The following is a 17,955-nucleotide window of genomic DNA, read 5'->3' on the forward strand; positions in this document are numbered from 1 at the left end:
GAATGGATTGTGATACAGCCTGGAATCGAATCAGAGTCTGTAGTGACGCCTCTAGCACTGCGATGCAGTGCCTTAGACCGCTGCGCCACTCGGGAGCCCCAATATAGTGCCTTAAGGACCGTGGTCAAAAGCAGTTAACTAAACAGGGAATAAGGTGTCACTTGGGATGTCGATTGAGAGTCCTAGTAATAGACCAAGACCAGTACCTTCAATCAGTATGGCCAGTGAAGATAGAATGGAAATGGTAGCGTGTTGCTGTCTGAAGGAAAGCTCCTGCTAATGTCTGGAACCAGGCTACCTTTGCTCCTTTTGACAAATACAGTATGAATTTCTTTCTGTGGCTGTCTGATATGTGTGGAAAAGGGCAAAGGAAAATCCCACCCAATATGCCCATGTGTTTGTCTGTTTCAGACCTGCCTACTCCTGTCTGGAAAGTCTGTTGGAGAGAGACACACACTCACATTAAGGGTCATATGATATCACCTCCACTCCCCACACACCCTCTGTTCCCGGTGAAATCAAACACTCCCGTCTTTCTCGCCTTAACTAGAAAAGCACTTCAAACTCCTTGGAAAACATTTCCTCTCTCACCTACGCAGCTCTCAAGCCCTCAAAACGGTGCCTTCTGAAACCTACACCCTGCCATCTGTATGAGGGCTGTTCAACCCTCACTGTTGAGGTGCCCGTGCTGTCACAAGACAGAAACAATCTATTGTATTTATGCATCCTTTTAGCCCTAAATGAATATGAAATGAAACTCACGGACAGTTTTTGGCACATTTTAGCACTCACGACACAGTAATAAAAAGTTATTTCCATTCATTAGATACGTCTACTACCTCTTAACTGTTTCCCTTAACACGGGCCTTATTCACTTCAAATACACTCTTCATAGAGGATTCATGAGGAGGCAGATAAGGCATGGAGAACTTAAACACAATGAGCACTCTGTTTCATGTTATCTCAACTCAGGAACAAGTGAAGGAAACAATTTAACTGGGAAATCAGAAAGAGAAAAAAGCAGAAAATAAGGTTTATGCTGAACAGGATGCCTTTGAGTGGAAATGCTGGCACAGCCTCAACTAGCTCACTCCTGGGAACACTGGCCTCGGCTCGACTCAGAGACAGGTAACCGCAACAATGGCTAAACTAGGGTGTGTGTGTGTGTGTGTGTGTGTGTGTGTGTGTGTGTGTGTGTGTGTGTGTGTGTGTTTGTGTGTAAGCATGAACTCACCTTAGAGAACAGGTGGAAACAGCCCAGTCGGCTGATGACGCAGTACACCTCAGGAAGGCGAGGCCCTTTCCCACTTGGCTGGAACAGGGGCACAAATTAAGAGTCGTCAGTCACTGGGGAAGAGAGGCTTATAAGGTGACACAGACAGTAATATGGCAATAGATACTAAGATAAATAGAAAGGGGCTTGGTTAGGTTTATATGCAACATCAATGAGAATATACTGTAACAGTATCATACACACAAACATGATAAAGCCAACAGCTTAATTTGACCAAAGCTATGTGGTGTACTTGCTTTTATTCAGATAAAGCACCAGGTTAGTTCACAATCAGCTTTGGTTGACCAAATATTTATAGATTAGTCCTTTCTGCTGCTGGTGGACGTCTTTAATCTGGAGAGACTGAGGCTTCCCATTGTAAACTAAACACAGGTGCTGCAGTCTCTACACAGTTAATGATCACCTCTACCCTCCACACTAAACAATCACACACCAGTCTACTCTGGAGCCAACCAGGCCTCCTGGATCTATCCATCTCCAAACACACACACACACACACACACACACACACACAAATTAACACGTGCATACATATAAAGAAATCCCGATCCACTTGTCCATATTAGGTATGCAATTTTCTCCTCTGCTTTCTCCAAATGGATGATTAAATCAAGCATGTGGAGCTTGGTTAAAGTCCTTAGGAATGCGTTGCTCATGCCAGCTCCTTAGACTTCCACCAGGGAAGGAAGGAGCTGGGTTACCGGAGAGGAGAAAAGTAACCTCACACTCTCTCACAGCATCAGGAGTCGTCTGATCTACAGCTACTTAATGTCAGCAACTACTGAGCTCAATACAATCAAGAAACAGTCACAACTGAATTTAAGACTACGTGACACATAAATACAGTAGGCTACTAAAACACACTGACAAACCCTACAAAACATACACACTGTGTGAATGTACACATTCTTGGGCATAACAGTGACATAAAAAAATCACAGCAAGCACAACATCCCACACAGCCATACGTTCTGAACTCAAGCCAAATGTGGGCTCATTATAAAACATCAAAGGACTAGAAACCCTTACTGGCGGGTTGTGCTCTACAATGACTAACTTAGACATTTCATGGTTTGTTTTTCGTCATTCTTCTCCTGAGAAACTCTCATGAAACAGAAGGAGTCCAGTTATACTAGGATTAATCCCGACCGTGTTGAAAGGCAAAAACAACCAAGCTTTGTTACATACGGCCATTAAAATTCACTTTATTTACTTTCTCTCCTACTCACACCCAGCTTGGTGACGCAATAACTCCTCAATGGTCCCACAGGAAAAAAACATCAGTTGTTCAGATAAAAAAAACCTTGTCAAAACAAACAGGGCTGGCTCAGCAGGGTGTGAACAGAACAGGGACCAGTGAACTAATGGTGGCTTACTTACCAGCAGACGCCTGCAGTACCCAAACCTCCTGCTGCCATCCTCTCCAGTCAACATGAACGAGAAGGTCTCACTGTACCGAGAAACACACACACACACACACACACACACACACAGACACACAGACACACAGCCTCTATTATAGTCAAACCAGCATTCAGATTGTAGAGACTGAACAGTGATCAAAGGAAACATAGTGTTGGATCTCATTCCCACTTTAGGGTTGGTGAAGAAGTACAGTCTCTGTGGCGGAGAGAGAAGACTGTTTTAGGGACCCACGTTGTCAGGAGTAGGAGTGAGAGTAAGAGTCTACCAGGAATTCATGGAGATAATGGCATTAAATCTCTGTGTTTTCTTCCTAATTTTACTCGTTGATATTTACACGTCTAATCATACTATCGATTTGGTAGTTTTTAAAAACTTTAATCTATATATGAAACACTTGTGCATCCCAACTGATTAGTGCCCATCTGGTTGTAGCAAGGAATGGGACTAATAGGCCAACAGTGTGGTGGTGAGCTTTCCTCAGTGATGCAGTGGGGTTGTATAGTAACCCATACTGTACCTGCTGTATTCAGACACTGGGGTCCAGTCCTTGGCATCTGGAAAGCAGAATTGGGGGATGGCTTTGAGTCTCTGCTCTGCCTCCCTCATCAGCTTGGTGGGCCTCTCTAGCTGTGAGACGAGACGAGAAAGGAACAGGAAACGCCTCAGTCAGAAACAGACCCAGACGCTTACAGTCTACTGAGTGTCCTCTTTACAGGGTCCCCAAAAACTTCCCCTATAGTACGAATAAATTACCAGCCTAAGCATTCTCCCACACAGGGTCAGCGCCTCCTCCCCTTATCATTACCACCAACCCCCCTCTCCCCCCCAACGTCATTGGGTCAGGCTTTTCTCTGACAGAGAACCAACATACCGACATCTCCCAGGGGATTCTATCACTGAACCAAATCTTAAATAACTTAAAAAGAGATCTTTGAGTAAGTAAACGCTTATGTACCATAGAAACCGTTTCCTGGTTACACCACTTACTGTCAATAAACTCCCAAAACTCCCTCAACTCGTATGTTACGGCCATGACCCTACTCTTCCGCAATCTCTGCATCTACAGTGCCTTCAGAAAGTATTCACACTCCTTGACTTTTTCCACATTTTGTTGTGTTACAGCTTCAATTTAAGAGAATTTGTGTCACTGGCCTCCACATAATAACACATAATGTCAAAGTGGAATTATGTTTTTAGAAATGTTTACAAATTAATTAAAATGAAAAGCTGAAATGTCTTGATTCAATAAGTATTCAACCTCTTTGTTATGGCAAGTCTAAACCAGTTAAGGAGTAACAAGTCACATAAGTTGCATGGACAGAAATGTTGTTTAACATGATTTTTGAATGACTACCTCATCTCTGTACCACACATTCGATTATCTGTAAGGTCCCTCAGTCGAGCAGTGAATTTCAAACACAGATTCAACCACAAAGACCAGGGAGGTTTTCTAATGCCTCGTAAAGAAGGGCACCTATTGGTAGATGGGTAAAAAAAACGAACAGACATTGAATATCCCTTTGAGCATGGTGAAGTTATTAATTACACTTTGGATGGTGTATCAATACACCCAGTCACTACAGTCCTTCCTAACTCAGTTGCCAGAGAGGAAGGAAACCGCTCAGGGATTTCACCATGAGAACAATAGTGACTTTAAAACAGTTCCAGTTTAATGGCTGTGATAGGAGAAAACTGAGGATGGATCAACAACACTGTAGTTACTCCACAATACTAACCTAAATGAAGGAAAGAAGAGAAGAAAAGAAGGAAGCCTGTACAGAATCAACATATTCCAAAACATGCATCCTGTTTGCAATAAGGCACTAAAGTAAAATGGCAAATCATGTGACAAAGACATTAACTTTATGTCCTGAATACAAAGTGTTATGTTTGGGGTAAATCCAGCACAACACATCACTGAGGACCACTCTTCATATTTTCAAGCATGGTGGTGGCTGCATCATGTTATGGGTATACTTGTTATCGTCAAGGACTACAGAGTTCTTTTTAGGATAAAAATAAACTGAATATAATAATAATATAATATGCCATTTAGCAGACGCTTTTATCCAAAGCGACTTACAGTCATGTGTGCATACATTTTTACGTATGGGTGGTCCCGGGGATCGAACCCACTACCCTGGCGTTACAAGCGCCATGCTCTACCAATTGAGCTACAGAGGACCACAAGCACAGGCAAAATCCTAGAGGAAAACCTGATTCAGTCTGCTTTCCAACAGATACTGGGAGTCAAATTCACCTTTCAGCAGGACAATAACCTAAAACACAAGGCCAAATATACACTGGAGTTGATAACCAAGACAACATTGAATGTTCCTGAGTGGCCTAGTTACAGTTTTGACTTAAAATCGGCATGAAAATCTATGACAAGACTTGAAAATGGCTGTCTAGAAATGATCAACAACCAACTTGACAGCTTGAAGAATTTAAAAAAGAATAATGTGCAAATATTGTACAATCCAGGTGTGCAAAGCTCTTAGAGACTTACCCAGAAAGACTCAGCTGTAATCGCCGCCATAGGTGATTATACCATGTATTGACTCAGGGGTGTGAATTTTTATGTAAATTAGATATTTCTGTATGTCATTTTTTTTATGTGCTAAAATTTCAAAAAACATGTTTTCACTTTGTCAATATGGGGTATTGGGTGTAGATGGGTGAGATTTGTTTGTTTAAATTAATTTTGAATTCAGGCAGTAACACAACAAAATGTGGAATAAGTCAAGGGTACGTAGCCGGCCGCGACCGGGAGACCCATGGGGTGTCGCACAATTGGCCAAGCATCGTCCAGGGTAGGTGAGGGAATGGTGTAACTGAGTCAGGTTTGTAGGCCTCCTTGCTCGCACACGCTTTTTCAGTTCTGCCCACACATTTTCTATAGGATTGAGGTCAGGGCTTTGTGATGGCCACTCAAATACCTTGACTTTGTTGTCCTTAAGCCATTTTGCCACAACTTTGGAAGTATGCTTGGGGTCATTGTCCATTTAGAAGACCCATTTGCGACCAAGCTTTAACTTCCTGACGGATGTCTTGAGATGTTGCAATATATCCACATAACTTTCCTTCCTCATGATGCCATCTATTTTGTGAAGTGCACCAGTCCCTCCTGCAGCAAAGCACCCCCACAGCATGATGCTGCCACCCCCGTGCTTCACGGTTGGGATGGTGTTCTTCGGCTTGCAAGCTACCCCCTTTTTCCTCCAAACATAACGATGGTCATTATGGCCAAACAGTTCCATTTTTGTTTCATCATACCAGAGGACATTTCTCCAAAAAGTACAATCTTTGTCCCCATGTGCAGTTGCAAACCGTAGTCTGGCATTTTTATGGCAGTTTTGGATCAGTGGCTTCTTCCTTGCTGAGCGGCCTTTCAGGTTATGTCAATATAGGACTCATTTTACTGTGGATATAGATACTTTTGTACCTGTTTCCTCCAGCATCTTCACAAGGTCCTTTGCTGTTGTTCTGGGATTGATTTGCACTTTTTGCACCAAAGTACGTTCATCTCTAGGAGACAGAACGCGTCTCCTTCCTGAGCAGTATGACGGCTGCGTGGTCCCATGGTGTTTATACTTGCATTCTATTGTTTGTACAGATGAATGTGGTACCTTCAGGCGTTTGGAAATTGCTCCCAAGGATGAACCAGACTTGTGGAGGTCTACACATTTTTTTTCTTTTTCCCATGATGTCAAGCAAAGAGGCACTGAGTTTCAAGGTAGGCCTTGAAATACATCCACAGGTACACCTCCAATTGACTCAAATTATGTCAATTAGCCTATCAGAAGCTTCTATAGCCATGACATCATTTTCGGGAAATGTCCAAGCTGTTTAAAGGCACAGTCAACTTAGTGTATGTAAACTTCTGACCCACTGGAATTGTGATACAGTGAACTATAAGTGAAATAATCTGTCTGTAAACAATTGTTGTAAAAATTACTTGTGTCATGCACAAAGTAGATGTCCTAACCGACTTGCCAAAACTATAGTTTATTAACAAGAAAGTTGTTGAGTGGTTGAAAAACAAGTTTTAATGACTCCAACCTAAGTTTATGTAAACTTCCGACTTCAACTGTATCAGCGCTCTCAGCATACATACTTCTGTAGGTCCAGTGAGTAATGTCTCAGAAGAGTTATCTACGAGGACCCCTTTCATGTTTAAATCCTCTCTCTCACTTAAAAAGGGAATTGACACTGCTGTCTGACCCATGACCAAGGGGCCCAAAGGGGCCAGAATACAGTTTGGGTTGTTCCCTTACCTTGGGGAACTGGTAGGTGACTTCGGGGGAGAAGGAGTTCTTGGTGGGCTTCTTCTTGAGGGACACCACCACAAAGTACTCAAACAGCTCCCTTTCCTGCCACTCAATCAGCTGCAGCTCCAGTGTGCGGTAGCTAGGGGCCCTCCGCAGCATTGACTGCAGCTTCAGCAGCCTCTGGGTGTGGGCTGGGGAGAGAAGAGAGAGGGATATGGACAGTTCAACCTTCAGTACAGGGTTGTATTGACACAATGTATAGCCCAAATACTGTGTACTACACACAACTGACATCACTCACAGCTAATAGTGCAATACAAGCCCTGCAGTCTGACAAAGAGCTTACAGTCCAAACATTATTGGAACATATTTAGTCAATCAAGATGTTTCCAAAACGCTGTTACAATGTAAAAGGAAAATGAAATCAAACATTGTAGGAACTTCCCCCCGAAAACTTTGCCAGGCTGTTCCTGGCATGTAAAAAAAAAAACATTCACGAAATGCTTTAAAAACCAAACAAATGGAGGTTAAATGATTGTTATCTCTAACCTACCAAAAGCATTCTGGGAACCAAAACTTAACTGGATTTAAAACGTTAGATGGGTTTCCACACACTGATTAAACCTCTATACTCACACATGTTTATCCTCACACAGTCCAACACATAACAACCTAAACACAGATTAGAGAGAAATACAAACCTTATAGTTCACCATAACTGTCATCACAGATGGCTTGTGTTTAAAACAGAGTGAGAACAGAATCAGCAAAGAGTTCGGACACAGTGCATTTAAGAATTATTCGAAATAATGACTTTGTATAGTCTATAGCAAATCCATTACATCTTGCCTTTCAGTTACATTTCTGTGGTCCCTTTGGTCACAAGTCACTTGATCGATGTCTCGTTCCAAACACCGACTTGTTAAAACTAACAGAGACGTGCGCTTGTTGTATCTGCTGTGAGTGAAACAAATCCATGCACCATTGCCCTCCAGGGACTGAGCTTCAACTGCATACTGTGACCTCTCACCTTTGAACCTGTCATCAGAGTCGCTCTCGCTCTCGCTGTTGTCATCTGTAAACAGATCGGAAAGAAAAAAAAAGGTTTGTTTAGGGTCAGGGGTCAACTCTACAACTATATGTTTATGCCATACAGATGAGATGACTGGGACACTGTGTGGGTGGCGGAGACACAAATATTTACTCCCTGATCCAGACAGTGGATGGAGAGAAGGAAGGGATGAGCCCTACGTACCTCTCAGAGATGCCGTCTCAATATTAGACAAGGTCAGCTTCTTAAGCCTCTTCTTCCCTCGCTTGGTACAGTAAATGGAGTTGATTCTCTGGACCATCTGTAAACAGTGAGAGGAAAGGGGAAGCTCAGTGTGTGTACCACCTACAGTATAGGACTATCTGATCTCCTGTGGTGAAGCTCTTCAAAGTTGGTTCCATTTGAGTGTGTGGGAGGAGGAAGAGATTGACATAAAATCCTTCTCAGTTCTCTCTCTCCATGTCCAGAAATATCCCTGGGATATGGCTTGTGTTTAAAACAGAGTATGAAGAGAATCAGCAAAGAGTTCAGACACAGTGCATTTAGGAATTATTCGAAAGAATGACATTTGTATAGTCTATAGCAAATCCATTACATCTCCATTTTGCCTTTCAGTTAGATACATGGCTTGCAAAAAACGTTAAACAAAAGAGCTCCATCCCAGAATAGTCCTTGAGGAGATCCTCATGGAGAGAACAGGTTCATTCCTACAGCCTGGAGTGTTTTATATTGTACCTTGGGGATCCTCCGGTGTCTACGGGAGGCCAGGGTGTCGCTGGCGCTGCTCAAGCCGTCATCCAGCAGACAGCAGGGGGAGGGAGAGACCCCCAGCTGGGGCGGCAGCATGTCATCATGGCTGTGGCGCTTGGACAGGCGGGACGCCCGGTGACTCTTCTTGTCTGTGGGACCAGAGAGGCGCAGGGAAAGGCTACTGGGCTTAGAGGGCAGCTGTGGAGGGGGAGAGAGAGGACAATACTGAGGCTGTGTCTCAGATGGTACCCTATTCCCTTTATAGTGCACTACTTCTGACCAGGGCCCATAGGATGAAGCAATGGATCCTGGTTTGGTCTGGGATTGACTGAGGTTTTTGTCATGACAATAAGTAACCATACCGAATAATACAATATATTTTCCTCACCGCACAGTGACCTCATTCCCAGTTGAACACAAGGAAATTCTAAATCATCTTTCCTACGACGAGACAGTGCCCATCCATATTAAAGCAGCAGAGCCAAACCTACATTTCCAGGCAGACAGACAGTATTTTACTGGAACTCCAAATGGTTTCAGCACATCAAAAGGCTTCTGTAGCACAACTAATGAGAAATCTAGCTGTGAAACAAGATTATTGGAGGATCCTGTCCAGGTTTCAGAGATCTAACTCTAGTCTGAGGGAGAATTTTACCGCAGGAAAATACATCAGTTCTGCTAGCTAGCTGGGTTACCTGAGGAGGTGAGTTGAGTTTCTGGGAGCTCCAGGTCCGGTTGCTTTCCGGTACCAAGCGGTTCTTCCGACCCAAACTCCTCCTCTTCAGGTCCACGTCCTCGTACGGGTTCTCCTTCTCTGTGTGACGACATTAAGAAAACAGATTAAGGTCTAAGATAACAGCAGCAGCTGTTCAGAAGGATCTGTTAAGGTTCAGGGAGAAGGAAGGTATTTGACTAGACAAGACACAGCCAGAGAGGCTTCAGGCCAGGGTCTGTGTGAGATGACGGGGGGGCAAGAGAGGGAATTGGAGAGGCTCCCTGTGGTGTAGCTCAGATCAGATAGGTCATGCAGGGGCCAGGTTAAAGGTCACTCTCAGCTGGCTGCTACAATGCCCAAATGTACTGTCTCTTTAAAAAGTTACTTTTGGCCCAGGGCTCCGGCGGCCCTGCTGGCCCCTGACCGACTGCACTGTGCCGAGACTCCCGGACACTGGGCTGCTGGTGGTGAGTCATGGCCGGAGTATGCAGGCTGTCTGCTGCGGGAGGGGGAGGGGAGGGGGGAGGAGGGGGGCATCTTCCTCCTCCTCTCAGGTATCACAGAACTTCATTCTCACATCCTTTCAATGAGACTGTAGATGTAGAAATGTTCACTCAACACTTCAGAGGTGTTGCGCAAAGAGTGTGGGTTTTGGGTTTTCCCACTAAACACTGACTGACTGGCATACAATCAATAACTGATCAGAGAAATGGAAAAATGGGAATCTCACACAGCACTGCTTTCACTGATGTCACTTGGAAAAGGGCCAGCCAGCTTGTATAAAAACTTGTGTAACACCCCTTCCCATGTCCATCCAGACATGTGCTCTGAGAATAGCATTTTGGCTGGGTCTGAAAAGGTTGTGAGAAAATGAAGGAACTGCACTAAAAACGAAAACAGAGCCAGATGGTGTCGAAAGGCATGAGGGAAAATACTTGCAGTGAAAGACGAGCATGAGTCTTACAACAGAGCTAGTGTCTGTCAAAATAGACTAAATCTACACTTCAGCATGAATGTCTGAGATTCTTTCCATCTCAATATGATGGAAGAGAATCCTATGAACTGGAGGAACACCTTGAAGGCCAAAGTTAAACTGTGCTAAAGGTATCTGTTTTGTTAAAAGGGGTTCATCATTTATAGCCTATTTATGAACCATCTTAGTGAGATCATCAGTGCATTCTGCCATGTCATACTGAAAATGAAATTCCAGTCAGACTGGTCTCTTCCCTGTTCCCTCCCTATGTATTATTAGAGCTGAGGAATAGAATAACAGGCCTGGATAGAGCTGGGACCATAAACTGAAAATTATCGACACCGACCATACTGATCACTTACCGCAGGCATTTTGCTGATATCGTTCATTACGATAAGTAGCCTATACTAGAGAAATGTGAAGTTTGAAATGAAATAAGTTTACTAATATGTGTGATTGTTAATGGGACAATTGATGGCTACAAACTTCAAACTAGTAGTAGTAGTTTAAAGGATAATAAAAAAAACTAGTGCACATTAATGTTATAAACATATAGTTCTATTTATCGTTATCGCATCAATTCAGGCAATTTATCGCAATATGGATTTTTGTCCATATGACCCAGCTCTAGGGATGGACTGACTGACCCCTCAGTGTTCTGGGACACCATTCAACTGAAGCAGAGTAATGACAGCCTGCTGGGATGATGATATGTCTTCCTGGCTTCTGACGCACTGGAGGGTACTAATCAACTGCTGTGGTTACTCACATCCAAACACACACACAGAGTGGGCACACCTCTCCTGGCCTGGCTGCACCCACGCTGTGACTCGGCATCGGTTTACACAATAGGCTCTCTCTAGAGCGAGACAGAGGACAGACTATCTACACAATGTCAGGATCGGATTACCCTATAAAAGGGCTATGGACAGAATGTCCCTCACCGTCGAGTGGCTGCTACAGTGGCACCACTCATTCATGTGATAAACAGAGATGTTCATGTGACCAAAACGGGCTCGAGATCTGTCTAAACATTTGGTGGCACCACAAACCATGCTGTAACTGTACAGTGTACATCCTTCACCCTGAGGACAGAGAACGCTTGTGACCACATGGGCCAAATTATGCTGGGAGATGCACAGTATTTTTGGAATCTAAATTGTTTAACACTCATACCTCAAAAATGCTAAAAACTACAGTATATATTCAACTGTAAATTAAAGAGAAATGCCATACTGTATTCATCAGCAATTCATAAATCTATGTGAAATGTATGATTACAAAGACAAAACAAGGCATCATTATTCCAGTCAGCAGATTGCCATGCAGTGTTAGAGCAGAGATAATATGGCTCAGACAGACAGGCCAGGGAGGCCATCTTACCTCACCACCACCACTGCTGACATAATGATGTCAGAGAGACTCAGTTCAGCTTGGGGTTGATGACACAGACATGATCCATTACTACTGAGTCACTGTTGTGTACACAACCTGTTCCCAGTGGCACTACGCTAATCAAACTATAGTCATAATATAACCATTTATACCATAACACCATGATGAATCATGAATTTGATCATAACACAGGTGGCAGATGACTGATCTTCTCAAAGTACATTTTGACAGTTGCCAATTAGACATAAGAGACACTGACTTCAGACTGACTTCACTGCCTTCAGAATGAGAAACCAGTGAAGCCAGTGAATATTGGCAAATGTCCAGTCACTCAAGAATAAGATGGATGAGCTTCATTCGAGAGTCTCCTATCAGAGAGACTTGAAAAGCTGCAATATGATGTCTTACTGAAACGTGTCTGGATGATGACGCTATGCACGTAGTACTCTGTGGATTCTCCATGCAGCGGCAGAATCGGACGGCGGCTTCGGGAAGTCGAAAGTGTGTTTTTTTCATAAATAACAACTGACGTGCTGCTTCCAGTGTAAAGGAAATCTCAAGCTTTTGCTCACCTGATATAGAATACCTCATGGTTAGCTACAGACCCTTTAATCTACCAAGAGAGTTCTCATCCGTAATTATCACAGCTGTCTACATCCCTCCACAAGCCAACACCACTCTGGCACTCAACTAACTGTATGGGGCCATAAACAAACAAGTGGGTGGGTGGAGACTTAAAACCGTCCTACCTCACTTCTACCAACACGTCTCCTGTGTCACTAATGGCACTAAAACTCTAGACCACTTTTATTCTACCCACAGAAACGCATACGAGGCCCTCCCTCGTCCTCTGACCATGACTACATTCTCCTGCATCCTGTTTACAAACAAAAGCTCAAACAGGAAGTACCAGTGATGCGCTGAATACGGAAGTGGTTGGATGAAGCAAACTGGAATATGTTCCGGGATTCATCCGATAGCATTGAGGAGTTTATCACAACAGTCACATGCTTCATCAATAAGTGCATAGACGATTTCATCCCCACAGTGACTATAAGAATGTATCCAAACCAAAAAACATGGATTACAGGCAATATCCGCACTGGGCTAAAGGCTAGACCTACTGCTTACAAGGAACGGGACATGGACATGGGCGCATACAAGAAAACCCGATCTGACCTCCGACAAGACATCAAAGATGCAAAAGGACACTATAGGAGGAAGGTGGAATGCAATCACAAGGCTGGAATACCAGGGCACGTTCTCAAAGCATGCGCAGACCAGCTGGGCAAGTGTCTTCACAGCCATTTCCAATCTCTCCTTGTCCCAGTCTGTAATCCCAAAATGTTTCAAGCTGACCACCATTGTCCCTGTTCCTAAGAGCTCCAAGGTAACCTGCCTAAATGACTATCGCCCTGTAGCACTCACATCTGTAATTATGAAGTGCTTTGAAAGGCTGGTCATGACAAACATCAACACCATCATCCCAGACACCCTACACCCACTCTAATGTGCATACCACCCCGACAGATCCACAGATGAAGCAATCACAATTGCACTTCACACTGCCCTCTCCCACCTGGACAAGATGAAAAACAACTATGTGAGAATGCTGTTCATAGACTACAGCGCAGCGTTCACCACCATAATCCCCTCCAAGCTTATCACCAAGCTAGGGACCCTGGGACTGAACCCCTCCCTCTGCAACTGGATCCTGGACTTCCTGATGGGCCGGCCCCAGCTGGTGAGGGTAGGCTGACCCTCAACACGGGTCCCCTCAGGGGTGTGCTTAGTCCCCTCCTGTACTCCCTGTTCACCCACGACTGCGTGGTCACGCACAACTCCAACATTATCACCAAGTTTGCTGACGACACAACGGTGGTAGGCCTGATCATGGACGGCGATGAGACAGCCTACAGGAAGGCGGTCAGAGACTTAGTAGTGTGGTGCCAGGACAACAACGTCAGTAAGACCAAGGAGCTGATTGTGGACTATAGGAGAAAGAGGGGAGAGCACGCCCCCATCCACATCGACGGGCTGTTGTGGAGCAGGTCAAGAGCTTCAAGGTCCTTGGCGTCCACATGACTAAGGACTTAACATGGTCCACACACACCCGCAAAGAGGGCATGGCAGCAACTCTTCCCCCTCAGGAGGATGAAAACCGTCCGGCAAACGGTACCGGAGCATCGGCTCTCGGACCAACAGGCTCCGAGACACCTTCGAACCCCAAGCCATAAGACTGCTAAATAGCCAGACTGCTAAATAGTAAATGAATGGTACCCAAACTATCTGCACTGACTATCTTGCACTGACCCTACGCACACTCACTAGACTATATATACACACACCACATACACACTCACTCACATACACTACATTGACACTCCCACACAAACACATTCACATACACTACATATGCATACACAGACACAACACAAACACACATACACCTTTACACTTATCAATTGCTGCTGCTACTCTGTTCTCTATCTTACTCTTATTATCATCTATCCTGATGACTAGTCACTTTACCCTGCCTTCATGTACATATCTACCTCATATACCTCGTACCTCTCTGCACATTGATCTGGTACTGGTACTCCCTGTATATAGCTCCATTCTTGTGTATTTAATTTTATTCCTTGTGTTACAATTTTTATTATTATTTTAAAACTCTGCAACATTGGGAAGGTCTCGTAAGCAAGCATTTCACTGTAAAGTCTACACCAGTTGTATTTGGCGCATGTGACAAATTAAATTGTATTTGATTTGATTTTGAGAAGAGTCTTTATTTAATGTACTCATTGTCAGTGGCCTACTGTCTCAGACAGCTATGATCTCCTCACAGTTGATTAAATGCTTCGAGAAGGGCTGTGTGTGTCTGAGTCCAAAGTGTCTGAGCTGCTACACGTTGAAATACGAGCGGAGAGGGACTAGAACATGGCTTATCTCCCACTGCTGTGGCTGCTGCCTCTCCAACGGAACATCTGACCTGTAAACCGCTGCTTAATGGTGGTGGAACCACCATTCCATGCCGTGATCAGAGCCAGCTAGGCCTATTTCAGACTGGAGCAGCCAGGATCACTGGGGAGGGAGAGCTCACAGAGGCAATGTATTTCTCTGGAACTAATCAGCATTCAGCCAAAATGCCTTTGACCACATCGCCGATCCCATACTCGAGGTGTTCGGCCGGCGAACAATGGACTCTTTGTTGGGGTACGCATGAAAGTCCCCCGGGTCCCCTCGCGGCCACCGATTCATGCTCTGCCTGGAACCATTGGTCATCCTCAGTGACTGAATAAAACGCCATACAGAACGAATAGAGGAAGAGAGTCAACCATGTATGAGGGAGAAATATGGCCATTAGTCTTAATTTGACCCATGTGCTTGCAAAAAAAATATGCTCAAAGGCTACAAACATATGTCAACCAACACTCAATCTCTAATTTCCAACTGAAAACATGTCATTCCCCATTCTTTTACTGGGTCTCACATTCAAGCCGTGACAGACATCGATGCCACATGAAGCACCTCAGGAGAACCAGCCTTTTTTTCACTGTCCACAGTCCTCAGGACATTTACTACTGGAAAGGAATTTGGCATACATTTGTACTTTGTCAACCTCAATACAGAGAAATTAGAGTTGGTCCTGCTTATACTGTGATATTGTAGTTTTCCATGTTACTAAAACTATCAGGAGGTCAAAAGTCCTTGTTGGAGGATTGATATTCCCCCAATTTTGTGAAAGCAATTCCTTGTGAGACTGTCGAACACTTGATTTATGTGAAATTAGCTTTAGTGCTAGGTCTGGGCTTTAGCTGAGGCATATCAAGTTGACATTTTCCCAAAGTGCTACAACCACAGAGTAATCTTACAATATAATCCAGTAAACGGTGGAATGCCATTCTTTGTCTCAAGGAATGGCCTGATAATGTAGAGTGAGTGATGATCATATTTTCTTGACATGACCATACAGGGCTGAATAAACATAAAGCAGGAATATGAAGTATAAACCTACCATTGATTTTTGAAAAGCCCTGAGAGTTTTTCAGTCAGCTAATTGGGATTGTTCCAATAGAAAGCAGATGCGATATGAATGTACACCATGACTGTCAAATTCCTTTTAACCAGGGGAAGGCCAGCTAGCATTATATAACCCATCTGTTGTTGCTGGCTCCCGCATAACCATTGTCTGGAGACAGACACACAGAGCTTTCAGCAGAAGAATAAATACTTGTTATCAGTCCATAACAATTAGGAGTTGATGGTGAAACCAGAAAGCAGCACACATCTTCATGCCATCCTTTAGAATAAAAACAATCCAGTCTACTTGGCAGCTGAGAGCGTGAGGATATAAGAGAGTGGCCAACAATCAGACTTCTCTAGAAATCTACCAAGTGTGTGAAAGGATTTTGGAATTACTGCTTGCATCAGGAGCCACTGATAGAGTTTGGCTTTCACAATCCTGGTTATTCACTGAATTATAATGCATAAGTACGTGTCCCGGGTCAGGCTGAGTTCTCCTCAGGTCTCCAGACACAGCACCATGCTTACCCACTATGTCCTCATAGGCGTTCTCCTCTAAAGTGCTTTTGGAGCTGGGCCGGCTGCTGCCGCAGGTCTCTTTGGAAACAGTGCCATTCTCTGTGGGAGAGGACGGGTACGAGGAGGCCAGGCTGGCAGCATCCTCCAACTCACATGACTCCCTAGAGCGAGAGAGAGAGAGAGAGAGAGAGAGAGAGAGAGAGAGAGAGAGAGAGAGAGAGAGAGAGAGAGAGAGAGAGAGAGAGAGAGAGAGAGAGAGAGAGAGAGAGAGAGAGAGAGAGAGAGAGAGAGAGAGAGAGAGAGAGAGAGAGAGTGCGAGAGAGAGAGAGAGAGAGAGAGAGAGAGAGAGAAGAGAGAGAGAGAAGAGAGAGAGAGAGAGAGAGAGAGAGAGAGAGAGAGAGAGAGAGAGAGAGAGAAAGAAAGTCAGAAGAGAAAGAGAGGGGATTGATGGAGGGAGAATCACAGAAAGGAAACGAGGGAGGACAGAGAGCGAGAGGAGGGAGGAAAAGATGGGAAGAAACAAGGAGGATGAAAAAAGCAGAAAGGAAAATGGTATTTAATCATGCATGGCTGTGTGCTGACACAGTGGAGAGGAGAGCTGCAGTCCAGAGGGTCTGGTTCATTCCATCCTGACATCCTCTACTGGCCGATTACAATCAACAAGGACCACCTGAGAGGATGAAAGCCACTTAGAATGTTCCAAGGAGACCCAAATATGCCTCATCCCTCAACAGCCCTCTAAGAAGCTGCCAATTAAACAGAGAGAGAGAGAGAGAGAGAGAGCGAGAGAGAGAGAGAGAGAGAGAGAGAGAGAGAGAGAGAGAGAGAGAGAGAGAGAGAGAGAGAGAGAAGAGAGAGAGAAGACCTGGAACACTGGTTCAGAGCACCACTAATCTAATTACGCTGACAGCAACATGTGCTCCAATCACAAAGTCATTTCCTGTTTATTTACCACCAACCCACATCTTTTCTGGAGTTCTGTGTACTGTACGTATGTACATAGCATGACAGCTTATGTGTGTCTGGACTCTGAATGCTCAGGACAGGACAGGACAGGGGGAGTGTCCCTCCATTAAATCAGTGAGCTCACGCCTGCTGTCCTGCTCCATTGACGGCTCATGGCTTTTAAACATGCTCTGAAATTGCCTCTGCCGCAGGAATGTTAAACACTGACTCCAAGTCAGGGACATTAAAAGATCTCCTCCTCCTCCTCCCCGCTCATCAAGAGGATCTGGCAAGGCCCTGCCCTCAGTCATTGGCCTAAACAAGTTGTGCTCTGAAGTCAATTTGAAGGGGGATAAAGAATGAGGGTAATAAACAATATCAAGTGTTCCAGAAAGACATAACAGGCTAATAGCTGCCTGTACTGCACAGCTCTATAGCAACATAATGAAGAGGGATGAGGAGGCACACTGGGAACCTTGGGATGTCCACTGGCAAGACAATATACTGTAGGCCTTTGCTATATAACAGGCATGATTGAAGAATAATACAGTCCTGTTTTGATGTAAGAGTTACTTGGAACGTTGTTGAAAA

The 17,955-nt window shown here is 44.4% G+C and overlaps 1 protein-coding gene across 6 annotated transcripts in view; it reads right to left on the reverse strand.

Annotated features, from left to right (window-relative positions):
- The window catches only part of dennd2b (DENN domain containing 2B), a 77,495-nt gene that overhangs the window by 16,531 nt on the left and 43,009 nt on the right, over nt 1-17,955 (reverse strand). For all 6 annotated transcript variants that reach the window (XR_014610792.1, XR_014610793.1, XM_084154682.1 and 3 more), the window contains 9 exons: nt 16,429-16,580; nt 9,487-9,605; nt 8,777-8,989; nt 8,246-8,342; nt 8,021-8,065; nt 6,997-7,181; nt 3,237-3,346; nt 2,675-2,744; nt 1,235-1,312 (listed from right to left, as the gene is read on the reverse strand). Coding sequence is in view for 4 of the 6 variants with exons in the window: in XM_084154682.1 (XP_084010808.1) it covers nt 1,235-1,312; nt 2,675-2,744; nt 3,237-3,346; nt 6,997-7,181; nt 8,021-8,065; nt 8,246-8,342; nt 8,777-8,989; nt 9,487-9,605; nt 16,429-16,580 (1,069 nt within the window). In the remaining 2 variants the exon portion in view is untranslated. The remainder of the gene's footprint in view (nt 1-1,234; nt 1,313-2,674; nt 2,745-3,236; nt 3,347-6,996; nt 7,182-8,020; nt 8,066-8,245; nt 8,343-8,776; nt 8,990-9,486; nt 9,606-16,428; nt 16,581-17,955) is intronic.

The sequence above is a fragment of the Coregonus lavaretus genome (genome assembly GCF_964263955.1).
Source record: "Coregonus lavaretus genome assembly, chromosome: 37".
NCBI classification, from domain to species: Eukaryota; Metazoa; Chordata; class Actinopteri; order Salmoniformes; family Salmonidae; genus Coregonus; species Coregonus lavaretus.